General features: G+C 37.6%; 1 protein-coding gene and 1 long non-coding RNA gene across 3 annotated transcripts in view; one reads left to right on the top strand and one right to left on the bottom strand.

Moving 5' to 3' along the window:
- The window catches only part of FNIP1 (folliculin interacting protein 1), a 107,450-nt gene extending 83,161 nt beyond the window's left edge, over nt 1-24,289 (top strand). For both annotated transcript variants that reach the window (XM_008142641.3, XM_008142635.3), the window contains 6 exons: nt 660-829; nt 4,928-6,341; nt 6,995-7,163; nt 15,235-15,432; nt 18,199-18,314; nt 21,518-24,289. In XM_008142641.3, the coding sequence (XP_008140863.1) occupies nt 660-829; nt 4,928-6,341; nt 6,995-7,163; nt 15,235-15,432; nt 18,199-18,314; nt 21,518-21,596 (2,146 nt within the window). In that variant the 3' untranslated portion in view covers nt 21,597-24,289. The remainder of the gene's footprint in view (nt 1-659; nt 830-4,927; nt 6,342-6,994; nt 7,164-15,234; nt 15,433-18,198; nt 18,315-21,517) is intronic.
- On the bottom strand, nt 664-27,965 carry LOC129149473 (uncharacterized). The gene is made up of 3 exons (XR_008556376.1): nt 27,682-27,965; nt 21,417-21,590; nt 664-739 (listed from the first exon to the last, which is right to left on the bottom strand). It is a non-coding gene; the product is annotated as an uncharacterized LOC129149473 (long non-coding RNA).
- Between the last annotated feature and the right edge of the window lie 28 nt (nt 27,966-27,993).

Raw genomic sequence — 27,993 nt, 5'->3', positions numbered from 1 at the left:
GTCAGTGCACGTCATAGTGACTGGTCGTTCCGCCATCCGGTCGATTTGCATACTATCTACACTAATAAAAGAGAAAGATGCAAATTGACCGTACCTTCATGACACCCACCAGCCCATCAGGAGTGAGTATGAAAATTAACCCAACAAAGATGGCGGCTTAATTTTCATATGCAGGCAGCCAGGGGCAGGATGCAGGTGTTCTGCACCGCCCCAGCTGCTCAGGTCCTCTGGGCAGCGTGGGAAGGCAGGAAGGCAGCTCCGGCCAGAGTGAAGGCGGTGCTGGCAGCCAGGGGAAGAAAGGCCCATTCTTGCACGAATCTTCGTGCATCGGGCCTCTAGTTTGTTAATAAATTGTGTAAATTGAACACTGAAAAGAATCCATAGTTTTTCATGTAAAACCACATATTTATAATTATGATCAGAAATAGTTCCTTGTGAATGCTGTCTTTATTTCAAGGATTTTCTTTGACTCACACACAACCAAAAAATTAATTAAATTTCATTTTTATCCCGGTGATATGCCTGTCCTTTCCCCTCTCTTTTTGTATGCTGTTTGGCCATATGCGAATATGTACTTTCTTTGCTTTATTCTGTCACTGTATTTACCTGAGGTTTCATGAAGGCAGATTGGAATCTGATAGGATGCATTTTGTTTCCAGATTCTTGCCAGCACTCATTACTGCAGTTCTGACCAATCATCTTGCCTGGGTTCCAACAGTCATGCCAAATGGACAACCACCTATAAAAATATTTTTAGAAAAACATTCCTCTCAGAGTGTGGACATGTTGGCAAAGACTCATCCGTATAACCCACTTTGGGCACAGCTGGGTATGTAGTCTGATAATCATCACATTATGCATTATACTTGGACTTTTGTGTAACTGTCTGGAGTTATTTTATAGCCAAAAAAGAAAAAAAGACAAGAAAGTAAATGTTAAAGTATCTGTTCATTACTTGTCATTTTATATCTGCTGAATTGTCTTATCCTCCCCCCCTCATCTTATGTTTAATACTAGTGGCCTGTTGCACAAATTTGTGCACATTGAAAGGAAATTAATTAGAAGTATTTTAATATTACTATTCGCCCTTTTTCTATAATAGAAGTATCAACCAAATTCACGATCGACAATGACAGATTGTAACACACACGTGCGATTGGCTCCAGCGAGCTTTATATGTATTGCGCATGCACGAGTCAACTTAGCCTTTTATGTATAGAATAAACTTGTTTTCTGATTTAACTAAACTTTTTCCAGCCCAGTGAAGCACCCCAACTTCTCTTTAAGGTAATTGTCAGCAACACAGCAGTAAATAGCAACACAAAATAGATCATTATTGTAGATCACACAGGGAGAACAAAGGGTAAAGTATTTAACTGCAGCAGTGTTTGACTATATTCTGCACAGTGAGAAAACCTGAAGTCATTTTCAAGGTCCACCATTTCTTACTTCTTTTCAGTCAGGTCAAGTTTCTAAACTTCCTAAATCTCCATTTTCCGGCTAACGAAAAGAAAATAGGATTGCACCGAGTCTCCTAGCTACCTACTCCAGGACTTCTGTGAGGCTCAAATGAGATGTGGCATGGGAAAACGCTTCACAGACATTTTGTTACAGTGTAAAATGTTTGTACCTGGCTATAAAGCAAGTTGTGTTCCTGGGCTGAAGAAACTCCAAGAATGCTAGTCGCTAGGGAGAGGAAGCTGGGCATTGCTACATGATGTCATTACCCGGTGCCCACAGCAACTGTTTCCAGGCTGGGCTGAGGGCCGCATTTTGCGCCATGGGGTCTCGGCAGCATTGGCTGCAATTTGGTGGGGTGTTGCTCCGGGGTGATGGTGGGGCCTGTGTCCCACTTCAGGGAAGCTGAATGTTGCTTTGTCGGTGCCAGGTTTGTGGTGCTGTTTCTCTGTAAATGGCCATGGCAGCTCCTGCTTTGAGTGTCTGCCCCCTAGTGTTCAGTGCGTGTCATAGCAATTGGTTGGATGGTTGGAGGGACACTTAGCATATTAGCCTTTTATATATAGTATATAGAGATCCCTTATAGTTAGAGAGCTGAAGTTGGAGCAGGGGAAGCAGGATGATGGTTGGTTCACTAGTAACTTCAGGATCTTCAGGGGGGTTTGTGTTAGATCCTTTGCCTAGAAAGAAAGTCAACAAAGTCACTCATGATAGTTCAATAAATCCAGTTAACTAAAAAGCAGTCAGAGGTTTGTATTGTTCCACTTTTGTTTGTTTGTTGAGTAATTTTGGAAAATGTTTCCCTTTGTGCTAGGCCTCAGTGAATAAATGGTTAACAGGAGAGAAGGGATAGTTGATGAGTAGAAGTCATTAGGAAGGCAGTGTAGCATGGTGCTTAAAAAGCACAGGCTGTGGAATCAGGCAGACCACATTTGGATCACATTTCCTTTATTTGCAAAGTGCGTATAATAATAGGTATTACATACTTCATAAAGTTATGAAAGTGCTTAGGACAGTGACTGGTAAATGTAGCTACCCTTACTCTATTGCTGTTAGGTAATCAGGGAGGAATATGATGAAAACATCTTGGTGACCTCATAGAAAGTTCCTTTAGGTTGTGTTGGTGAGTTAACTTGCCAGGCAGATTGTCATATGGCTTATTAATTCATGTAACCAACCTCCCTTCCCTTTCTCCTTCCTTGCTTCCTTCCTCCCTCTCACCCTCTCTCTTCCCTTCTTTTCTTCCTTCCTCCTCTGCTTTTTCCTACTGAATTACAGCGTCACTAATATACAGCAAACACATATGTAAAGTATATAATTTTGTAAGTTTTGATGTATATGTCAAAATATATGTCTCTGAAACCATCACTAAAATCATGATGGTGAATATATTCATCACTTCCGAAATTACCTCATGCCCTTCCTCCTGTTTTTCACCACTCTTCCTGTTCACTGTCCCATATACCCAAGTAGCCACTGTTCTGCTTTCTGTCATGATAGATTACTTTATATTTTCTAGCGTTTTAAAGAAATGGAATCAGAGTAGTATATGCTCTCGTTTAATTATTTTGAGATTCACCTATTTTTTTATGTATTAATAGTTCATTCTTTATATATATATATATATATATATATATATATATATATATATTATTGATTTTACAGAAAGGAAGAGGGATAGAGAGTTAGAAACATCTATGAGAGAGAAACATCAATCAGCTGCCTCCTGCACACCCCCTCCTGGGGATGTGCCCGCAACCAAGGTACATGCCCTTGACCAGAATCGAACCTGGGACCCTTGAGTCCGCAGGCCAACACTCTATCCACTGAGCCAAACTGGCTAGGGCATAGTTCATTCTTTTTTAATCCTGAGTAATATTCTTTTGTATGGTTAATAACTTTCCTTTTTTCAAATCACATGATTCAGTAGTATTTTGGGGGGAACCTTTCAAACCTATTTTCAATTCTATAGTTATATATTGAGTACATGATGTATCTAAGGCTCTGTGCAAAGAGCAAATAATATTAGAGGGTATAAAATTATATCTGGTCCCTACCCTCAAGAAGTTGACAGTATTATTATATAGATAATGAATATGAGAGCAATAATGATAATTCAAAGAGAAACTGTGAGCGAAATAAAAAATTCCATGGGAGTTCAATTGGGGATACTTTTGCCCAAGGGAAGATGATTGGGTTGGTAGCTTTGGACTGATAAAAATACAGAGGGAAGGGAACAAAAATAACGTGAGTAAAGGGGTGTAGGTGTTGAAAGTTCTGAGCATATTCAGTTTAAGTAGTCTACTTTAAGTGGGACTTTGGGTGCATAAGAAGGTAACCTGGAGAAGTAAAGGTGGAAATAGTCATGAAAGACTCAGTTGCCATGCCAAAGCAGTTCAATTTATTTAGTAATTAGTGGGAGTCTTGGGCATAGTTTTGAACAGTGGCATGATGGTATCAGGGCCAGTGTCTTAGCTTAAAAAAGAAAATTTAGCATAGTACTGTTTGTAGCATACCTTTATTTGAAACTTAACATGTCTTCGTTCCTTTAAAAAGTGTGAAGCTTTTATAAAATTTAAATAGAGGTTTTAAATATAATAACAACTTGCAAAATTCAATTAAATTTAAATTAATTACTTTGTATTGTCCATTTTAAAGTGTTTAAAACCTTTTTTTGGTTTAAGTTGAGGTATAGCATAAACATAGAAATGACATTGGTAACTCTTAGTTACTCCTGCCCCCTTTTATAATGCAATTATTGTTTATGTCTAGTATGGATACAAAAGTGAAAATGAACCACATGGTTAAATATGTTGCCCTTTGTTTTCCTCTTAGGATAGGTCTCACTCTTCTTGCCTTTTCTGGTCTGTCCTGAGGACCCAACCCTTGAGACAATAAAAGGGGAAAATGGGCTTTTGAAAACCATGGGTGCTTTAGGGTTCTGATTAGGGTAGCAAAAATTAATGTTTGGTGTTATGATTTAAATCAAAGAAGATGAAGTGTATGATGTGACCATTCTAGCTCTGTTCCATTCCACCACCACTCCTTTCCTCTCCTTGACCCCCAGAAGGTATTGTGCTTCCCTTTTCTGCATTGAATGCAGCTACAGAATATTTTTGTACATAGTATTTCAGGCAGTACTTCTCCACCTAGATGGAGGGCTCTGCTTCTCTACTTGGGGCCTGACACAGAATATTCTTATTAAATCCAACTTTTACAACTGACTTTTTGCTTGAGGTTTCAAAACCATAGCAACTTCTTAAGGAGGAAGATGGAAAATCCCTGCATTCATCTTTCTCTTTGATTTAGACCACTCATCTTATCCTATTCTTCTGAATAGTTACCTATTAAAAAACTAAGAATAAAACCTGAACCCTCATACAATAATAGTAGGTTTCCAGTCATTGAAAATAGCTTGCTTAGCTGCATGAGTAAAGGATGTGTCCATTAACTTATTTTTCCATTGCAGGGGACTTGTACGGTGCTATTGGCTCTCCTGTAAGGTTAGCAAGAACTGTGGTAGTTGGCAAACGACAAGACATGGTCCAGAGGCTGCTTTATTTTCTTACTTATTTCATAAGATGCTCTGAACTTCAAGAAACCCATCTTTTAGAAAACGGAGAAGATGAAGCCATTGTTATGCCAGGCACGGTGATTACAACCACGTTAGAGAAAGGTGAAATAGAAGAATCTGAATATGTGCTTATCACAATGCATAGAAACAAAAGCAGTTTGCTCTTTAAAGAGTCAGAAGAAACAAGGACTCCTAATTGTAACTGTAAATATTGTAGTCGTCCACTCCTTGGGCAAAATTCAGAGAATGTTTTGAGAAAAGAGAGGGAAGATATTCAAAACAGCTCTAAGGAGTTGCTAGGAATTGCCAATGAGTGCGGAATGATTTCTCCTCCTGATTGCCAAGAAGAAAATGCTGTTGATGTTGAACAGTGCAGAGATAAATTAAGAGCTTGCCTTGACACCAAGTTAGAGACAATTGTTTGCACAGCATCTGCTCCAGTTGACAAATGTGCATTGTTGAAATCAGGCTTAGAACCAGCAGAAGAAACATGGCAGAGTGAGGAATTGCTGGATTCTGGTAATCACACAGGCAAGGTGCTGAGATCCACAGGAATGGTTGTGGAAAAAAAACCTCCAGATAAGCTTGTGACTGCTGCATTTTCTTGTGAGGCAACCCAGACAAAGGTTACTTTCTTGATTGGGGATTCTATGTCACCTGACTCTGATACTGAACTCAGGAGTCAGGCTGTGGTGGATCAGATTACCAGGCATCACACCAAACCACTGAAAGAAGAAAGAGAGGCTATTGATCTGCATCAAGAAACTAAACAAACAACTAAGGACCAATCTAGAGAGTCCGATATACCAATGGTTTCTGGAGAGCCCTGTGAACTTCCCTGTTGGAATCATTCAGACCCAGAAAGCATGAGCTTATTTGATGAATATTTTAATGATGATTCCATTGAAACCAGAACTATTGATGATATCCCAGTTAAAACAAGTACAGACAGTAAAGAACACTGCTGCATGTTAGAGTTTTCAAAAAGATTATGTATAAAAAATAGCAAACAGAACAGTGAACTTTGTAAATGTATAGAAGTTCATCAAGATTCATGTAAAACCTGCTACCCTCAGCAGGACCAAAGAGGTACACTCTCCCTTCTTGTCCCCCATGGGGATAAAGAGAGTTCAGAGAAAAAAAATGCTGTAGGAATTGAATGGGACATTCCAAGAAATGAAAGTTCAGATAGTGCCCTTGGGGATAGTGAAAGTGAAGATACAGGTCAGGATATGACTAGACAAGTAAGCAGTTATTATGGAGGAGAGCAAGAAGATTGGGCAGAAGAAGATGAGATACCTTTTCCTGGGTAAGTAGGAAGTTTTGATCTGTAATAGGCCTTATGTAGATATGTACCATTGTTTTATTTAGTTTGTCTCTGAAGGTTGGTAGTAGCTAATATGAAAGACAGATCATTGTCCTGGATGGTTCTGTTATCATGTCCTATTACTCATAGGAAAGATTAAAGGCTAAGCCCCACAGGCACTCCAGGAAGGCTTTGTGGAGGCAGTAGAGAAAAGTAATGTTGGTGTGTAGGAGACTTCTTCTTAGGAGTTTTCAAGCCATTTAGGAGTGAATAATCATGCTCCAAAAAGGAACCTATGCTGAGTCTGGCAACTAGGGAGAGAGAATCGCTGAGAAGGTAATAAATGGCTGTTACAAATAAATTTGGCCAACACTAAGAGGAAAACAGGGAATGTATGTAATATTCTGGGTCCAATGTACAAGGAGAAGATTCATACTTGAGAAAAGTTAGAAACCAAACTTTGGGTTTGTGAGATATTTACTTTGTTTTGGATGATGGTTTTCATAATCTGATTATATTAAGAATCTGCTACATAAGGGACAGTATTCCTAAAGTCTATTATGAAAGATTTATGCTCACCTCATTACAAAGTTGTTCATCAGACCCTCTTCTCTGGATAGGAGTATTTTGTGGATCTGACTGGACCTTTTTTCTAGGTCAAAGTTAATTGAAGTGAGTGCTGTTCAGCCCAACATCGCCAATTTTGGAAGGTCCTTGTTAGGTGGCTACTGTTCGTCTTATGTGCCTGACTTTGTTCTTCAAGGAATTAGTAGTGATGAGAGGCTCCGTCAATGTCTGCTGTCAGATTTGTCCCACGCTGTGCAGGTGAGTGACCATCACTGCTTTTGAATTTATTTAGAATGAACTCTTAACCAGTGGAATCCAGAATCGCCTTATATTTTTGTTACACTTCACTATGTAATACAATCATTGTTCTCTGAATCAGTCACTTTCTCTAATAACTGCTTGTTTGTATCTGATACCATGAAAGTGAGTAGAGTTCCAATATCAAATTATCACTAGATTATATCAATAAAATCGCAAATGCTTAAATGTGCATGGAATTATTTTCTTAATTTTATTTTCAGTTTATTCTTTGCTAGATTATAGAAGTACAATTGATTTATGTATGTTCATCCTGAACTCTTTTATTAGTTTTTGTAGGTCCTTTGTAGATTCTTTAGGATTTTTCTACATACAAGCTCATGTCATCAATAAATAGACAGTTTGACATCTTTTTTAGCCTAGAACCTCCATACAATGTTGCCAGAAGTGCTGAGAGTAGACATCCTTGTCTTGCTCCTATTTTAGAGAGAAAACATTTAGTCTTTTATTAATAAGTATGATGTTAGCTATAGGCTTCTTACAGATGCCATTTATCAGGTGGAGAAAATTCCCTTCTCTTCCTAATTTTTCGAGTTTTTTTGGTCCCTCTCCCCTTTTAAATCATGAATAGGTGTGGGATTTTGTCAATTACTTTTTTGGTGTCTATTGAAACACGTGATTTTTCATTTCTTCTTTAAACTGTTAATCAAGATTACATAGATTGATTTTTAGATGAAAAACCAACTCTTTATATTTTGGCGGGAGAGGGGGGCGGAATTTCACTTGGTCATGGTATATATAGTACTTTTTATGTGTTGGCTGTTTTTGACTTATTAATATTTTATTGTGAATTTTGGAGTCTATATTCATAAGGGATATTCGTCTGTAGTTTTCTTGTGATGTTTTTGTCTAGCTTTAATATAAGAATAATACTATCAAATACTATCAATACCCTTATAGGGTGAGTAGGGGGAAAGTGTCCCCTTCTCTTTTCTTAAGATACTCTGGAAGGTTGTTGTTGCTTTTATTTGTTTCCTCTAAGCGTTTGATAGAATTTACCAGTAAAGCCATCTGGGTCTAGAAGCCATTTTTCCTTTTTTTTTTTAAAAATATATTTTATTGATTTTTTACAGAGAGGAAGAGAGAGGGATAGAGAGTTAGAAACATTGATGAGAGAGAAACATCAATCAGCTGCCTCTTGCACACCCCCTACTGGGGATGTGCCCGCAACCAAGGTACATACATGCCCTTGACCGGAATCGAACCTGGGATCTTTTAGTCTGCAGGCCGACGCTCTATCCACTGAGCCAAACCGGTTTCGGCCCATTTTTCCTTTTCAAATACAGGTGTTTAAAGCTAGGAAAAATTTTAATGAGAATATGTTACTTTATATTGGTTTATTTTTTATTGATTGATTTTTAGAGAGGGGGGAGGGAGGAGAGAGAAGGAGGGAGAGAAACAGAAACATCCATTTGTTGCTTCACTTATTTATACATTCACTAGAGGCCCGGTGCACGAAATTCATGCCCCGTGGGGGGGGGGTCCCTCAGCCCAGCCTGCACCCTCTCCAATCAGGGACCCCTTGGGGGATGTCCGACTAAACCAGCAGTCTGACATCCCTCTCACAATCTGGGACTGCTGGCTCCTAACTGCTTGCCTGCCTGATTGCCTCTAACTGCTTCTGCCTGCCAGCCTGATCACCACCTAACTGTTCCCCTGCCAGCCCGATCGCCCCCAACTGCCCTCCCCTGCCGGTCTGATGGCTCTCAGCTGCCCTCCCCTGCTGGCCTGGTTGCCCCCAACTGCCCTCCCTTGTTGGCCTGATCGCCACTAACTGCCTCTGCCTGTCTGATCACCCCCAACTGCCCTCCCCTGCCAGCCTGATCTTGCCCCTAACTGCCCTCCTCTGCCGGCCAATTTGGTTCTGATTGGTTGGTTTCTATGCCAGTCAGCATCAAAAGCTCCGCCTCCTAGACAGCCATTGGCTCCTCACAGTTCACCCGGAGTTGGTTCTGATTGGTTGGTTTCTATGCCAGTCAGCGTCAAAAGCTCCACCTCCTAGGCAGCCATTGCTTCCTCACAGTTGACGCAGATTTGGTTCTGATTGGTCAGTTTCTATGCCAGTCAGCGTCTCTGGGCCTATCACTGGGGCCTGATCAGAAAAGCAGGCTTGATCAGCAGCCCCGGTGGAGGCCTGGAGAGAAATGGAGGTGCAGCTACTGGCCAGGCCCAGAGAGAAAGAGAGGCAAGTGCTGATCAACAGCTGCCACAGAGGCTATGGATCAGACCCTGCTTCTCTCTTCAGGCCTCTCTCCGGGCCTGATTTGCAGCCCCCTCAGCAGTTATGAGAATATTTTAAATTGCTAATTCAATTCCTTATTATAGATCTATTCTGGTTCTCTTTTTCTCCCTGAGTCAATTTTGGTGATTTTTGTCTTTCTAGAAATTAGTTAGTTTCAATATATTGGAATAAAGTTGTTCATAGTATATACTTATAATCCTTTTCATTTCTATAAGGTCTCTGGTTATGGTTATGTCCCCTCTTTTATTTGTGATTTTTGTAATCTGTATTGTTCCATTTTTTCCTCCCTTAAAGGTAGGGGATTCTCCAAAGAAGAGTTCATTCATGCCTTGATTTCATTAGTAGATACTTTTGGCCCACATACATCAAACATCAGTAAGCAGTGGCCCATTGTACAAATACACTTGCTTTCTATAAATACAGTTTTATTGAAATGTGACCACACCCATTTATTTATATATTTTATAACTATTTTTCTGCCTCCACAGCAGAGTTGAGTCATTGAGACAGTGATCATACATCTCCTAAAGCCAAAAATATTCTCTATCTGGTTCTGTACAGGAAAGGTTTGCTGATTCTTATGGTTTATTTTGGGGCCATTATATTCTAATGGTCTATATGTCTGTCCTTATGCTAGTACCATACTGTTTTAAAAGCTTAGGGTTTGTTAGTTTTGTTGATATTTTAAGGAAACAACTTTGGTCTCAATTGATATTTTTCTGCAATCATTTTATATTTCATTCTTTTCTATCATAATTTTATTATTTCCTTCTAATTGCTTTGGGTTTAGTTTGCTCTAGCTTCTTAAGGTAAAAGCCTATGTTATTGATTTGAAACATTTTTTTTTTTCTTTTCAAATATGAGCGTTTAAAGATGGAAATTTTCCTTCTAAGCACTTTTTTAACTGAGTCTCATAAATTTGATGTTGTGTTTTCATTTGCATTCACTTCAAAGTATTTTCTAATTTGACCCATGGGTTATGTAGAAGCATGATGTTTACTTTCCAAATGTTTGTGAAATTTTTGAATTTTCTTTTATAGTTGCTCTCTAAATTAGTTTCATTGTGGTCAGACAAGATACTTTTAAACTTATTAAGACTTGTTTGATGGCCCAGCATGTGGTCTATGCTGGAGAATGGTCCATGTGCATTTATTTATTTTTTTAATATATATTTTTTATTGGTTTCAGAGAGGAAGGGAGAGGATGAGAGAGATAGAAACATCAATGATCAGAGGGAATCATTGATTGGCTGCCTCCTGCACTTTGGAGTGAGCCCACAGCCCAAGTATGTGCTCTTGACCGGAATCGAACCTGGGGCCCTTTGGTCCGCAGGCCGATGCTCTTATCTATTGAGCCAAACTGGCTAGGGTGGTCCATGTGCATTTAAAGAGTTGTTGGGTAGAGTGTTATAGATGTCAGGTCAAGTTGCTTGATAGCCTATGTCCTTGCTGATTTTCTGTCTAGTTGTTCCATCAGTTATTGAGGGTGAATATTGGAGTTTCCAAACTGTTGCTGAATTTTCTATTTCTCCCTTCAATTCCATCTTTCACTTTAATAAGTTTTTGTTTTAATAAAACTTTCCTTCTTCCCACCCAACCCCCCATAATAACCATTACAAAGGAAATGAAGAAAGCCATCTAGGACAGTGATGGGCAACTTTTTGAGCTTGGTGTGTCAAACTTCGCCAAAAAACTGAGCATAACTCGGGTAGTGTGTCACTTTGAGGAAAAAACATTATTTTGCAAATGTTTCATCCTCAGGAGCAGCAAATGTTTCATCCTCTGGCCGCGTGTCATCAGAAATGGCTACGCGTGTCAGTGCTGACACGCGTGTCTTAGGTTCGCCATCACTGATCTAGGAAAAAATGGGTGAGAAATAGGACTCAGTGAGCAAGCAGACACTTAATTGTTAGTCAAAAAGGTTTAAACCTGTGTCTGTAGAAAATTAAAGTTGTACATTTTAGTGCTTTATTATATAGTAGGGCAGTGGTCGGCAAACTCATTAGTCAACAGAGCCAAATATCAACAGCACAATGATTGAAATTTCTTTTGAGAGCCAAATTTTTTAAACTTAAACTTCTTCTAACGCCACTTCTTCAAAATAGACTCGCCCAGGCCGTGGTATTTTGTGGAAGAGCCATACTCAAGGGGCCAAAGAGCCGCATGTGGCTCGCGAGCCACAGTTTGCCGACCATGGTAGTAGGGGAATTATGGTAAATCCAGGAAAACTTAGTCACACTCACATTCTTTATATTTAAAAAGCTATATTGCTCAACCTTTTAATACCAATACTTACTGACTTTCTATGTTCTGAACATAGTGTTAACACTTCAAGGGATATATAGATGAAAAAGAAATAGTTTCTGAACCTCAAGTTATTTACTTAGTAATGGAGAAAATAAGGCAAGTAAATGAGTAAGTGAAGTACAACATATAAAAATAAATACTTGAAGAAGGTTCAGAAAGTTATTTAATGCTTCAGAAGAAACAATTTATATCAGTTGATGGTATTTGCTCTTCAGGGTGAAGGAACCATTTCTATATTTTCAATTCTGTCCTCCCAGTGCCTAATATAGTACTGAGTAAATACTTGATTAGGAAATCCTATGTGGGTCCTTGAAATGTTCTCTATGTTTTCTTATCTTTCCTTATGCCTGATCTTGGTCACTCAGTCTCTTTTCTTCCTCCATCTGTACCCATTACCACACATGGTGCTCTTTATTGTTCTCTCTGAAAGCCTGACAATGGATGGGGTTACTGTCTCCTATTGAAGACAAAGCATTTTGGTATTGAGTTGCTACCTGCTAATTACTAGGGAAGAAAAGTAATAGTAATAAGCATTTAGTATTTATTGTGTTCCTAGTGTGTATTAGACACTTAAATGTAATACCTCACTTAATCTTATAATAATCCCTTGTAGTACTTATTATTATTTTCACTCTTATATTTCAGGTATAGATAGGTAATGGCAGTCCTGATCTTAACCTTTTGCACTCAGATGCCGAGTGTGACTCGACACGGTTAGCATCGGTAGCAGCTCTTTTTATACTCTTTGAATATGTCAATAATTTGAAATATAAAAAAATCCAAATAAATAAGTTTGTATGAAAAGAAACTCCAGTTTTTTATTCTACTGCCGTGCTTTGTAAAATCTGGGGTATTTAAAAAATTAAATCCCGAGTAGAATAAAGGAATCGAGAAAAAAGCAGGCGAGTGCAAAGGGTTAATTAAGCCTGTTCTTATGCTATGCTTCTAAACTCGTGTGCCATACTGTCTCTAAAATAGATGAACAAAGGTTACTTCAAATGCAAAATTGGCATTACAAAGCTTGCAAGACTTTTACATTAGTAATCCCATTCTATTGCTCTTGGAGCCTTTTCACTATGGTTAAAAAAAAAAAAAAAAGAATGTTTTGTCTTCTGCCATCTGTTTCAGTAACTGGGTTTCTAGTGTTTCATATTTTTTATACACACACACACACGTATACATATATGTAATTTTTAAAATCTTTATTGTTGAAAGTATTACAGCTGTCCCCTTCCCCCTCTACTCGGCTCCTGCCCCCTCCTCAGGCCTTCACTGCACTATTGTCTGTCCATGGGTTATGCATATATGCACGTAAGTTCTTCAGTTAATCTCTTTCCACTCCCTCACCTCTGCCTTCCCTCTGAGATTTGTCAGTCTGTTCCAGGATTCTATGTCTCTGGATCTATTTTGTTCAAGAGTTTATTTTGTTCATTAGATTCCACATATGTGTGAGATCACGTGATACTTGTCTCTGACTGGTTTATTTCGTTTAGCATAATACTCCAGGTTCCTCCACGTTGTCTCAAAGCGTTATCCTTATGGGAATTATCCATATTTCTCTCGTGATTATCAACAGCAATCCTAGCCATACTTCAGTGTCATATCCCTATGTCCCTTCTGTGAAACTCCCAGTCACACAGAACTCCCTGTTGCCCTCTTATACTACCCCAGCACTTGGTTTCTATTTCATCTGTTACATGTCTTTTCATTTATTTAAAAAAAAAATTAAATATATTTTTATTGATTTTAGAGAGAAAGGGAAAGGGATAGAGAGATAGCAACATCAGTGATGAGAGAGAATCACTGATTGGCTGCCTCCTGCATGTCCCACACTAGGGATCGAGCCCGCAACCCAGGCATATGCCCTGACTGGGAATCAAACCCTGACCTCCTGGTTCATAGGTTGACGCTCAACCCAGGTCAATGGCTGAGCTATACTTGTCTTTTTATAGCCAGGTGTATTTCTATTTTTCTTTTTCATAAGATTGTGAGCTTCATTTTCTTTTTCCTTAGCATCAAACAAAAAGATTTATTCAAAGCGATTGTTCATTAACTGCGCAAAAGTATATCCTTTGAGAGCGCCAAATCTGGGTTTATCCAGGAGGAAACTTACATTCTTAACTATAAAATTGTAATAACATAAAATTTGAAAGGAAAAAGCTATTGGGTCCAAGAATTTCAAATTATTATGTCTCAGTCTTATTGCTGCTAATCTAGTATATGGCCAGTGTTGAAGAAATTCTTACCTTTCCAAAGACAGAATTATGTTGAAGTATTGAGCATTGTAGGGCTCATCATCTCTTTCTGATAGTGGTACTGTGACATAATTGCTTTTGGTATTTATGTGTAAACCATGGAAAGTCAAGAGCACAGCCATGTGCCTATGGTCCTATTATCAGTATATGTGAGTTAAAAATACTTTTTACTATGCATTAAATTTTCTAATTTTAAAAGTGTTATTTAGGTAAATGCTTGTGATAGAAATGCAAACAATATAAAGATATACAAAGCAAAAACAGAAGTTGTTCTTTAAAATCTTAACATTCCATACTTAGAGATCTTTATGATAAATAGTTTGATTTGAGTAATTTTTTCTATTAGCTATAGATCTGTATTTTAAAAAATGTAACTAGGGTATAATATCTGTGTGTGTGTGTGTGTGTAGAGAGAGACTTTTTTCCCATTTAGTCATATGAGTATCTGTTGACTTGTCTCCTTTTAACTTCTGTATCCATACTCTGGATATATATATTGGTAAAATAGAAACACCTAGTGCATATAGCCAGCAGGGTACTTCATGTGATCAAGGAATGGCCCCTGAGGTGTTCAAGCAAATTAATGCCTGACAGGTTGGGATAGTTATCACAGAACCTTAGCATTGACTTGTTCATGTCAATCCCCATCCTATATATTTTTTTATTTTATTTATTTTATTTTTTAAATATATTTTATTGATTTTTCACAGAAAGAAAGGGAGAGAGATAGAGAGCTAGAAACATTGATGAGAGAGATACATCGACCAGCTGCCTCCTGCACACCCCCCACCGGGGATGTGCCCGCAACCAATGTACATGCCCTTGACCGGAATCGAACCTGGGACCCTTCAGTCCGCAGACCGACGCTCTATCCACTGAGCCAAACCGGTTTCGGCCCCATCCTATATATTTTTAAAATAGTTAGCTCTTTCAAGGTAAAAAAACATTTTCTTCTAATTGCCTGGCACATGGTTGGTACTCAGTAAATTTGTTGAATGAATAAATGGTCAAAAGATCAGTGAAAGTCAAGTTCTGGATTAAAGACTACAAGATTCTGGTAATGCATCTTTCTACCTATACCTGTCATAACTTAATATTCTTTTATTCTGGTTGCATTTCATATCTCTTCCTTGTCTCATTCCATTAGCATTATCTTTGAAAATTTCATTTGCTCATTGTAAGATGAATTCTTCTTTTTTTCCCCCCAGCATCCAGTGTTGGATGAACCAATAGCAGAAGCTGTCTGTATTATAGCAGATATGGATAAATGGACTGTGCAAGTGGCCAGTAGCCAGAGACGAGTGACAGATAATAAATTGGGAAAAGAAGTATTGGTTTCCAGTCTTGTGTCCAATCTGCTTCATTCCACTCTTCAGCTTTATAAACATAACTTGTCTCCAAATTTTGTAAGTGTGTCTGAGGCTTGAATTTGAGCACTGTAATAGGTGACTAAACTATTTAGTATGTGCCTACATTGAACCACTACTGTTAGCTTCTTCATTGTTTTCCTGAAAGAAGGTGTTTGTTTTCCTGTAAAGTCCCATGTGTTGGATCCCTGACCTCCAATGTGATGATGGTATTTGGAGATGGGTCTTTTGGAGTTAATTAGGGTTAAGTAATGAATTAGATAATGAGGATGGGGCCCTCATGATGGGATTAGTGGCCTTAAAAAAAGTAGAAAAGAGAAATTGCATTCTCTCCACCATGTGAGGACACAGGGAAAAAGCAGTTGTCTGCCAGTCAGGAAGAGTTCTCACTAGAACCCGACCATACTGGCACCCTGATCTCAGACTTGCAGCCTCCACAGCTGTGAAAAGATAATTTTCTGTATAAACCACTGAGATTATGTTATTTTGTTATGGTAGCCCAAGATGACTAGAAAAAGAAGGGGATGTGTACATGTCTTATAGTATATTCTATGATTTCAGCAGCCATAATTTAGTACCTGACTAGTATCATGTAATGTAGGGACATGCAATGTCCCTAAGCTTTGTGCAGAATGCCAGTGCATTCTGGACCCTCATTGTCATGCCAGGGCTTTGATGATTCCTCTTCATAATACTGGTAACCTCTTATGGACGACACTATTTCCAACTTTCAAGATTTTTTTCTTCTTAGGAAAACTATAATATAGCATCATTAAAAACCCCACTGTAGATCAACATGATAATGACCATATTTGACAAACCCACAACTAACATTCTGTTCAATGGTGAAAGAATGAGGATTTATCCTTAAAATGAGGGACAAGATGTAGATGCCCACTTTCACCACTTCTATTCAATGTAAGTAAGTCCTAGCCAGAGCAGTTAGGAAAGAAAAAGAAACAAGAGGCATCCAAATTGGAAAGGAAGAAGTAAAAGGATCTCTTGTTTGCAGATGACATGATCTTGTATTTAGAAAATGTAGATTCCACAAAAAAACTAATAGACTTGATAAATGAATTCAGCAAAGTGTGAAGATATAAAATCAGCATGCAAAGATAGTTGCATTTCATTACACTAGCAGTGAACAATCTGAAAAGGAAATGAAGAAAGCATTTATAATATTATCAAACGAATAAAATACTTAGACATGAAGACATGAATTTAAGGAGACAAGAGACTTTTGTACACTGGAAACTACAGAATGTTGCTGAAAGAAATTAAAGACAAATAAATGGAAAGATATCTTCCATATTTCAAGGATTGGAAGACTTGGTATTATGAAAATGACTACATCCCCCAAAAGTGATCTATTGTTTCAATGAAATTCCTATCAAAAATTCCAATGACTTTTTTTTTTCAGAAATGGACCCAACCTAAAATGTGTATGGCATCTCAAGGGACCCTGAACAAACCAAAACAATCTTGATAAAGAACAAAGTAGGAAAACTCACATCTCCTGATTTTAAAACTTACTACAGAGTGACAGTAATCAAAACAGTATGGTACTAGCATAAGGACAGACATATAGACCATTAGAATATAATGGCCCCAAAATAAACCCTCACACATATGATGAACTGGTTTTTGACCGGGGAGCCTTTTCAAAAGACAAAGACAAAGGAATCTTTTCAAGAACTCATACTGAGAAAACAGGCTGTCCACATGCAAAAGAATAATGTTGAATCCTTACCTATACCTACAAAAATAAACTCAAACTTAAATCTAAAATTGAACAAACCTAACTGTAAGTGCTAAAACTATACAACTCTGAAGAAAAACATAGGGGATAATCTATGACATTGGATTCAGCAGTGATTTCTTGGATTTGACTCCAAAAGCACAGGCAACAAAAGTAAAAAATAGATAAATTGGACTTCATCAAATTAAAAACTCATTTTGTATCAAAGTGAGTTGATACAAACTATCAACAGTAAAAAGACAACCCACAGAATGGAAGAAAATATTTGCAAATCATATATCTGAAGAGAGATTGGTATCCAGAATATATAGGAAGCTCTAACAACTCAACAATAACAAAGGCACAACGAATAGATATTCCCCTAAAGAAGATACACAGATGGCCAACAGGCACATAAAAAGATGTTCAACATTATTACTCATTAGGAAAATGCAAATCAAAACCACAATGAGATACCACTTCATACCCATTAGAATATTTATAACAATAAAGTATTGGCCAGGATGTGGAGAAATTGGATCCCTTGTGGGAAAGACAAATACCATATGATCTCACTTATATGTGGAATATGATGGAAAAAAAATAAACTGACAAAAAAATATAGAAAACAGGCAGGGATACATGGAACAAACTAATAGCTGTCAGAGGGGAGGGGGAAGTGGGGACTGGATGAAATAAGTTGAAAGTATTAGCCAAAAAACATATGTAACACACAGACACAGACAACAGTGTGGTGATAGCCAAAGGGAAAGGGAGATGGGCAAAGGGGTGGGGGGGGGCGGAAATGGGAATGGAAAGATTTTGCTTGGGGCGATGGGTGCACAGTGCAGTGTGCTGATGATGTCTTACTGAGTTGTACACTTATAACTTGTATGTTTTGCAAACTGTTGTCACCCCAATAAATTCAGTTTTTTTAAAAAATGTTCTCCAAATTGTAGTTTATGTTGGAGTAACTAAATAGAATTGTCAAAAATGCTTTCAAAATTGCCATCACTTAGAATTGGACACCATTTTCTGACCTGGTTCTTCGTTTCCCCTAACTGCAGTGTGTAATGCATCTTGAAGACCGGTTACAGGAGCTGTACTTCAAAAGCAAAATGCTGTCTGAGTACCTGAGGGGCCAGATGCGTGTTCATGTCAAGGAGCTGGGAGTGGTTCTAGGGTATGTTTATGGTTTCTTTTCTGGCTTTCACATTGTGCTGTCTTTAAGCAAGAGCTATTCCTTAGAATTGCTTTCTTGTGTCTTTTCCTTTTAGAAGCTGGACACTATTATCATTTAGGTTGCTCTGTACCACATAAGACCATATCCCTGTCTTCTTCTGATCTAAAGTGCATTGTCCCCTGTGCCATTACAGTAAATTGAGGATATAGTTAGATAAAAATTAATTAAATCTAATTTTTTGTCTTGGAAAAATAAGTAGTATTTATTTTTATTTACATATATATTGAACACTCCTTCCCAGCCTCCTTTCCACCATCCAAATGAACTGATTGAAATAGCAGCACACTGGATGGTAGTACATTATCTACATATTACTACTCTTTCCCCATTGTCTATATGTCTGTCTACTCTGTAGTTATTCTTGGGAAGAAGACAGTTATCTAAAAGGCTAACTGAAGGAGGAACAGATAAATTATTGGGAGGCATAGTATAGCCTTTTTCATTATGTTCTGTGATCATTTTCCTTATTTTCTATGGCCATTTTGTGTGTGTGTGTGTGTGTGTGTGTGTTTGTGTGTGAATTATTCTTGAAATGTTAGTTGAGGAAATTAAAACAAGCCAGAACTTTTGTCTAATTCAGTTTTTATGAAGGAAGAAAGAGCCAATATCAACAAGTAGCTACTGTTTGTCAGAAACCAAATTAAATTCTTTCACTAATGTTACTCCTTACCATCCAGATTAGAAATAGATGCTTCTCTGTGCATAATGCCTGTATTTAAAAAAAAATTAGTTTTTAAAGTAATGTGCATTTAACCAAAATTTATAGTGCATTATGGCATAAAATGAAAAGTAATTCCTCATCTTCTTTTCCCCAACTTGCCAGCTTCACCCAAACACAGTTAATGGATTGTTTTTTCTGACAAATTTTTTATACAATAATAAATAGAAATTAATTTCTACTCTATTATATCACCGGGCAACTTGCCTTTTAATAAATCCTGAACGTTTGTTCATATAAGCACATACTGATCTATCTCATTATTTTTAACTAGAGGCGCAATGCACGAATTCGTGCATAGGTGGGTCCCTTGGCCAGACCAGCAATCAGGGCCGATTGGGGCCATGGGAGGTTGGCCGGCCAGGGGAAGGGGCCACGGGAGGTTGGCCGGCCAGGGGGAGGGGCCGCAGGAGGTTGGCTGTGGGAGCACACTGACCACCAGGGGGCAGCTCCTGCATTGAGCATCTGCCCGTGGTGGTCAGTGTGTGTCGTAGTGACCAGTCAACTGGTCGTTCAATCATTTGGTCTCTTAGGCTTTTATATATATAGATGGCTATATAACATTTCATTATATGGTGGGATTTATATAAACAGTAAGTTCTCACTTAACATCTTTAGTAGGTTCTGCAACTTTAAGTGAAATGACATAATGAAACCAGTTTTACCATGTGCTAATTGATATAAACAAGAATTAAGTTTCAGTGGCATCTCATCTACATAATAAAAGCTTAGTATGCAAATTGTCCCCTCGACTAAGAGTTTGTCCAGGAGTTTGACCAGGGGGCAGGGTTGGCCAGGGGAAGGAAGGAAGTATGCAGCCAGCAGCTGCTAGGGACCCTGCCAGTGCACAAATTTCGTGCACTGGGCCTCTAAGTTATAGTTATAATGAAACGATGTGGTTTAATGAAAAAACATTATTTGAGGGCTTGCTGTATTTTCTTTTGCTACTATAAACCAATGCTAGAATGAGTATAAATCTTTGAAGATTATAGGATAAATTATTTGAAGGAGAATTTTTGGTTAAAGGGCATGTGTATTAACTTTCTGATAGATATTGATAGTTATTTTGATATGTAATAGTAAATGCTATCCAGTAAGTACCAGAATAATTTATTACAAATAGCAGGAAGTACACACTTATAACTTGTATATTGGCTATTACCAACTTTTTAATCTTTGTCAGGCTACTTGCTGAGAAATGAAATCTGATTACAGTTTACTTATGTATATTTATTTATTCTCTAACATGAATCAGTCTACATGAGTGATGTTTCTATATTTATTGGCCATTTCTCTTTTCTTGTAAATTATTTGTGGTAAGATGTATTTTTAAGATACTTTTATTATTTCTTATATATTTTATAGAAACATTTGTGTTCAAAACAATATGGATGCACATTATTATCCTATTATTATACTACTAGAGGCTTGATGCAAGAAATTGGTGCATGGGTAGGGTCCCTAAGGCCTGGCCGGCAATCAGGGCCAATCTGTGGGGGCGACCGGTGAGGCGATTGGGGGCTTCCGCTGGCACCTGCCTTGGCTGGCCTGGCGCTGCCCGCTCGCCGGCCCTGTCCCCCACTGCTGCCACTGGTTGCCTCCCTCTTCGGGAGGTGACTGGCGGAGTGATCGGTGGTGCGGTGCTGGCCCACTCACCAGCTGGCCCCACTGCTGCCCGCTTGCTGGCTGGTCCTGCCCCTTGCTGCTGCCTATTGCCTCCCTCTGTGGGGCGACCGGCAGGGCAATCGGGGGACTCCCACTAGCACCCGCCTTGGCTGGCCTGGGGTCTGTGGGCTGGGGGCAGCTCCTGTGTTGAGCGTCTGTCCCCCTGGTGGTCAGTGCGCATCATAGTGACGAGGCGTTCCACCAGTCGTTCTGCCATTCAATCAGTTTGCATATTAGGCTTTTATTATATAGAATATTGTATTTCTTAGATTTCTTGCCCTGATGCATGGTCCATCAGCAGGTCAGTGAGATGCTTTCCTACACCCATGACTTCACCATTGGGTTTCAGATCCTTTTATTAATAAAATATTTTTATATGTTTTTATTGATTTCCGAGAGAGGAAGGGAGAGGGAGAAATAGAAATATCAGTGATGAGAGAGAATCATCCATGGGCTGCCTCCTGCACGCCTCCTAATGGGGATTGAGCCCGCAACCCGGGCATATGCCCTGACTGGGAATCGAACTGTGACTTCCTGGTTCATGGGTTGATGCTCAACCACTGAGCCACATAGGCTGGGTAGATGTTTTTTTTAAAACTTTGGTTCTGGTTTTTACTGATTGAAATATTTCCAACTGTCGTTATCTTCAGTTCTCTTACCTTTTTCTTTTGGCCAGCGTGACCTGGGTCCTTTACAGCTGAGGTATAGTGACTTGGGTACAGAAAGCCTGACTGAGATGTTTTTTTTCTCTTAATTTCAGGATTGAATCCAGTGATCTTCCTCTTCTGGCTGCTGTAGCAAGCACTCACTCTCCATATGTTGCTCAGATACTCCTTTAACATAAAGATTGTTTAGAATCTTAAATAGATAACAAGGAAGCAGACACAACATGCATTATGGCATTTTTTCCCCCATTAGATTCTGATCTGAATGAGTCAGTCACCTGTGTATCCTGCATTGCAGTGCATATTGTGTGTTCGTTGGAGGGATGGTTTTTTCTTTTTGACTGGACTTTTTGGGTGGAGGTAGATTTTTAACCCAGTGGAACTAAAGCAGCATATGTAATTCAGGGGAAAGCATTTGAAAAGGCCAAAGTATAACTTAGAAAATTATATAAAATGAATGACATTGAGGATTTTTATATGATCACTACAGTGTGTCCACAACTCATAAATAGCAACAGATGTCTCATGATTAAATGGTTCACAAATAGTCATTTCATTAGTTTTAATTCTTTATTTCTAAGGTACATAGGTTTATAAAACCTTGATTATTTCTTATATTGTCAATTCAAAATAGTTAATTTGGGGGTATTTTTCAAAGTATTTTAAGTAACCTGTGAATTATAAGAAACTTAGAAGAATGAGTGTAAATCTGTGTTATGTTACCCACCCAAGTGTACATATGTATCTAGTTTTTTAAAAAAGCAGAAGTAGAAATACAAGATTGGTAAACATGCTTTTTAAATATATATATATATGTATATGTAAATATATATACATATATATTCAACTAGTATTCATTGTATATAATGTTGAAATGTTCCTTTGTGGTGATTTTCCTGTTTCACACACCCTAAAATATAAGTAAAGCCTATCGCTTTTTTAAGGCTGAGGAATGTAAATTCCCAAAATAGTAGTACTTTATATTATTTGTTTTGTTTATAAGTATAAGCTAATTCTTATAAATGTTAATATTAACATATTTGTACCTAATTTAATAAATTAAAATTAGGATTAAAAATTGCACCAAAGTATTGGCAAAAATAATATTTTCTTCAAAAGTGCTCAGGTAGCCGAGGCTCTTGCTTTTGGCATTAGCCATCCTTGAACCCATGGGAAATATTTTCTTTGTTTCACTGCTTCATAATATTCTATTTACACTAAATAGAACTCATTAATCCTTAAAATTATTCTCTTTTCTTGAATTTCCCTTCTTCCAAAAGCTATTTTTTTCCCCAGGGATTTTCACTTTTTTCAATTATTGTTATTCTGTATATACTGTAGAGTGTTGCTTCTGAGAAAAGCTAACATGGAACCAAACTCTTGTAAATAATGTAAATAAAAATATGGGTAAGTAAAGTTTTCAATATGCTCTACTACCTCAGTTTACTTGAATACTACATTATATTCTTTAATTACCTGGTCTAAGATACTTTAATTCTAGAAGTGAAGTTGATTTCTGCTTTCATGCACTATTTTTATCATAATTGGTTAGCTTTAAAAAAGAAACTACTTGCTTATCCTATTAATAAATACATTTTCTATATAATACATTCATTCTTCCTGTTTAATTTTCAGTAATTAAGAAAGATTTTTGTGGTTTAAGCTTTGACTTTTAATTTATAGTGGTGGGTCACATTTTGCCTTGCTCTCTATGTATGCAAGAACTCTCCAACCTAGATTTAAGAAGAAATTATTGTTTCAATGGAATGTAAATCTGAAATTGGTATGCCTGCAATCATTTTGGCCTCTGTGTCCTCTCAGCTGGCCCCAGTTAGTGCTGGAGTCTCCCATGGATGACTTGCTGCCAAAGAATGTTTATGGATATATTTTCATTTGCTTAATATTCTTAGTCCATTCATTAATGAAATTCTTCACTATTTTATTGTTTGGAATTTTATGAATCAATCTCTTGGCAGAATTCAGAATATAGGAAAGTTCATATGTGGGTCATTGTACATAATGTTTTGTAGTTTAGAATGATATATATATAGCAGATAGATAATGTCTGTTTTGCATGTTTTTTTTTTAATTAATCATCAAGCTATTCACAGTCCTATCCATTTGAATCTAATAAATTATTTAGAAAATTTAGTCTTCAATAAGTGGATGTCTCATGCTACTGTTACTCTTAAAGCTTTGCTTGGAAGGAAAAGGCCTATAGTTTCTTATAGAATTATTAATCCTTATAGGATTCCTGAGCTTTATAATTCCCAGCCCTTCTGTAATTTCTATTACCTTCATCATAGTCATTTTTTCCTTACACAAAGACCATGGAGTAAGCTGCTGCTGCTTTTAAAGTATGGTCATTATGATGAATGTGAAAGAGTTTTGGACTGTTCGAAATACTTTTTCAACTTCTTATGGTACAGACAGATATGTGTTACATATTTTTAAAAACCTGTTTGTTGCAATAGAAAATAAAAAAGTGATCTTTTACATTACAGATTTAAAATAATTTTTCCTTTCATATAAACTAATTGGTTTGATTTTAAATATTACTGGCTTTTATTAATATGTCTTAATTTTGAGCTTGAAATTGTTAAGTGCAATAAACATACCAGCACCAATTTAATTTTGTTGCAATTGGCATACACTGGGAATTGATCACTTAAAAAAAGGGTTTTACACAATGTCTATTTCTGGTAGATGTCTTATGAGATCCTTTTGCTTTCTTTAAGTTATTTAGATGGTGGGATAAATGTACATACTGTTTCTTGTTCTGTATACGTTTCTCAAATGTGCACCTGTATTATAATAACCTCCCAGTCCTAGGGGAAATTTGTGCAATAAACACATGTCAATTTGAAGTATGATGTTGATTTTTCTTTCATGTGTCTGATGTCTGGATTCTTTTTTCAGATGTGACACTTCTAGGCATGTGACCTTGTTTATAATGTCCTTTTCTAATCGTAAATTTCTGTTTTGGTAATTTAGTACAATCTGAGGTTGTGAGGATCAAGTGAAATAATGAAATGTCAGGAACTTATCTTAATGCATGGCATACCCCAAGTACTCATTAATTTGTGGCTGCTACTGTTTCTAAGCAATCTGTCTAGCCTCCTCTCTATGGTCCCCACCTGTTGTGGGGAGAATTCAACATACAGTCTTCCAAATGAAAATGTAATATAAAAATACTGGTATATTACATTTGACCTAATCCTTACGATGACAAATTGAAAATTTCTTTAAATGCTTTTATTAAAAGAAACTGAAAATCATTTAAAACCTAGAAAAAGCCATTTAAATGTGTTAACGAACGTTGTATCCAATACAAATTACTATTGACTTTACAATTAAAAATTGGCCAGTTGTTTTGGGTTCTAATCCTGGTTTGTTCACTGATTTGCATGTGACTCAGCAAGTCTGTCCTCTTATCTACATTGTAGGGAAGTCTGCTCTTCCATCTGTCCTTAGTGCCTGCTCTGCATCAGTGATGCAGCCCTGAGTAGGCTGTTGGGAAGCTGCCTTAGTCAGGCTAGGTTGATTTGAGCAAGAGGCAGAATTAGACTGGGGGCTTTTTGTAGTGCCTGTTTTCATATCGTGTTACACTTATCACTCTTATATTTGACCAAAGAGAGTAAGTGCACTGTTTTAAAGCAGAGGAAATAGCAAATATTTGAGAAGCATCCATCAGTTATTTTAGAGATTTATAATTGGTACCTGTGTTTATATTTGCTGTTTTCTTACTTTTCTGAGAAACATAAAGGAATGATTTTGTTGATGAGAAACAGATACAGAAAATTTAATCTGAGGTTAATAGTGTTTCCTATCGGGTCCATTTTGTCTCTCAGACCATAATGGTTTCCAACTAGTATGTGGTGACAGATGTAAAAATATCCAGGATTTCTTTATGTGTCTTTGCCATTGTGGACGATAGGGGTAGAATAGTGGGACCAGACCAAACCTGACCTGAAGGTGCAGTGAGGGCTGGGGAATTGTAACTATGAATGAGAAGGACTTACTGGTATAATAAAGTAAAATAAGGTATGGTAAGGAGTTAAGCACTCTTCCTTTAAAAAAAAATTGTAATTTTTTAAATTGAATTTATTGGGGTGACATTGGTGACTAAAATTACAGGTTTCAAGTATATAATTCTATAATACATCATCTATATAGTGTATTTTTTTCCTTTTAAGATTCAACCAGTTTTTATTTTGCCAGAATTTAATAAATTACTTGAAATCAGAATCATTTTTTTCTTTGACGTTAATGCTGTGAATCCTGTTTTAGAGGTTGCCTTTTATCTGGAAATAACTATTAAAGCTTTTATGTCTCCTCACTTTTTTCCCAGCATATCAGAGCATAATATAAGATGGTAATATAATATTTAGGTATGTGTAGTTACCATGGGTATTAACAGTTTTTACTTGTTGGTGTTTTAAAATAAAGCTTAATAAAGTTATGTCTATATACTTAATTCATTTTCCCTTGTAAAGTATTATACAGAAAAGTAACTCGGAAGCCCCCTCCTCCATGTGTCCTATTCTCATTGAAGTCCTCCCCTTCTCATTTTTATAATTACCAATTTGACTTCTTGAACATCATTTCCTTGCTTTCTCTTTATAGATTTACCTCTGTGTATGCATCCCTAAGTGATATACTTTAATTTTGCTTGTGTTTGAACTTTATGTATATGTAATTATATTTTATATTTTGTGTTTTGCTTTTTTCTTTCAACATTATGCTGGAGAATCATCCATATGCTAGGTAGTTGGTATTCTGCTGATGAACATTTGGGTTATATCCTGTTTTTGGCTATTATGAACAAAAGGACATTTTTGTACTTTTCTGGTGTACATGGGTATTCTTTAGAATATATATCACGGAGTTGACTTGTCATACAGTATGTTAAGTTTCCACTTTGCTAGATACTTTTTTTCCCCAAAGTGGTTTCCCAATTTACAGATAACCAGTTTGTGAGAGTTCCTGTTGCTCCACATCTTCATGAATACTTAAATATATTTCCAAATAGTTAATGGAAAAATTGGCATTAAGAAAAAAACCTATTAAATTCTTCTGACTTGATTTCTGTTTTAGAGAAGTCACTTCCCAGAGGTAAAGTAATAGAATAGTTTTTGGATTGGGCAGGCAACATGTTAAGTGTTTCACAAGAATTTTCTCAATCTTAAGAGAATCCCAAAGCAATAGGTACTTTATTCCATTTTATTTTTTAATTTGATATTTTAGAGAAAGGGGAAAGGAGATAGAAACACTGATATGAGAAACATTGATTGGTTTCCTCCCGCATGGGTAACCTGGGTATGTGCCCTGACCCAAATAGAAATAGAAACCATGACCCTTTAGTGCTTGGGAGGATGCTCCAACCAACCGAGCCACACCGGCCAGCGCTACTATTTTAGAGGTAAACCGATGTTCAGCTATAACTTCACTGAAGTCTTTTACTAGAAATGACGTATTAAAGACACAGATTCTGGTGTTTGTCCCTGAAGTGTAAGCTAATGATCATCATGCTTTATTTCTTTTTCCCTCTTTCAAATATTGTTGTGGCTCTGGAAACTGATTCGTGAAGAATGGAAAGGGTAACCTTTATGATCTTAGGCAGACCTTTGAGAGGATATATTTACACACATACACACACACAAAATGTTGAAAATGGGTCTTCAATTCTTCAAATTAACTTGCTTTCCAGAATGTCTGAGCCACAACCACTCTTAAGATTTTTGTCCAATACTCAAAAAAGAAATGTGCTAATATTATGTTGTAAACTTAGTTTGAGCAAGCCTAACGACCAACGGAAAACAAAACCCTTATCAACATCAGCCATTATCGGGTCTTAGAAACGTAAATGTTGCAGCCTGAACTCTAATTCTGACCATCCCATTAAAAAATTACCGTGAATAACGTCATGATCATAAATTGAGCTGTGGTAATTGCTGTGAGCAATAGTAAGATGTACCTAGATGTGATACACAGCCCCCGGGGAGCTTAAAATTCAGTGGAAAAGACACTTTGGTGGCTCCAAAGTAAGCATTTAGTGGCCAGTGCGGCCCATCTGCATTAATGAGATAGGGGTGCAAAGGACTGGTCCAGAAGGATGGATTTGGAAATAACGTCAGTGATCTTATGGTGGAAACAGCCTTTGCAGGTGTCTGGCTGCCCCGATAGTGGTCTGTTTTTCTTATCAATGGATCAGTTTGTTGGGAAACTTGTATGCAAAATGTAGTACAAAAGCACTCACTTGAGTCCAGGCAACACGAAGCCCTGCTGCCTAATGAAGGTGTTGGACGGATGGAGGTCTGCCCTGGACCCTGGTTATGTGAACGCTGTCAGACTGGCTTTGCCAACCAGCAGTAAACTGCTGACAGCAGGCATGGCGGTTGTCCACCCGCGAAGCTGTGATTTCTCTGCCCTGATCTCAGGATATCGGTCTTAGAACAAGTACTTGTTGGTGGGGCTCTTCCACAAACTAGTCAGAAGAAACGTCGATACGAAGCAGCACGAAATTGTTTGCCAAAAGGTGGCTTCGACTTCCGTACCTTCTGCAAGGGCG

The sequence above is a fragment of the Eptesicus fuscus genome, chromosome 6 (genome assembly GCF_027574615.1).
Source record: "Eptesicus fuscus isolate TK198812 chromosome 6, DD_ASM_mEF_20220401, whole genome shotgun sequence".
Lineage (NCBI taxonomy): Eukaryota > Metazoa > Chordata > Mammalia > Chiroptera > Vespertilionidae > Eptesicus > Eptesicus fuscus.
The sequence above is the reverse complement of the archived record's forward strand: the minus strand, read 5'-3'. Positions and strand labels throughout refer to the sequence as shown.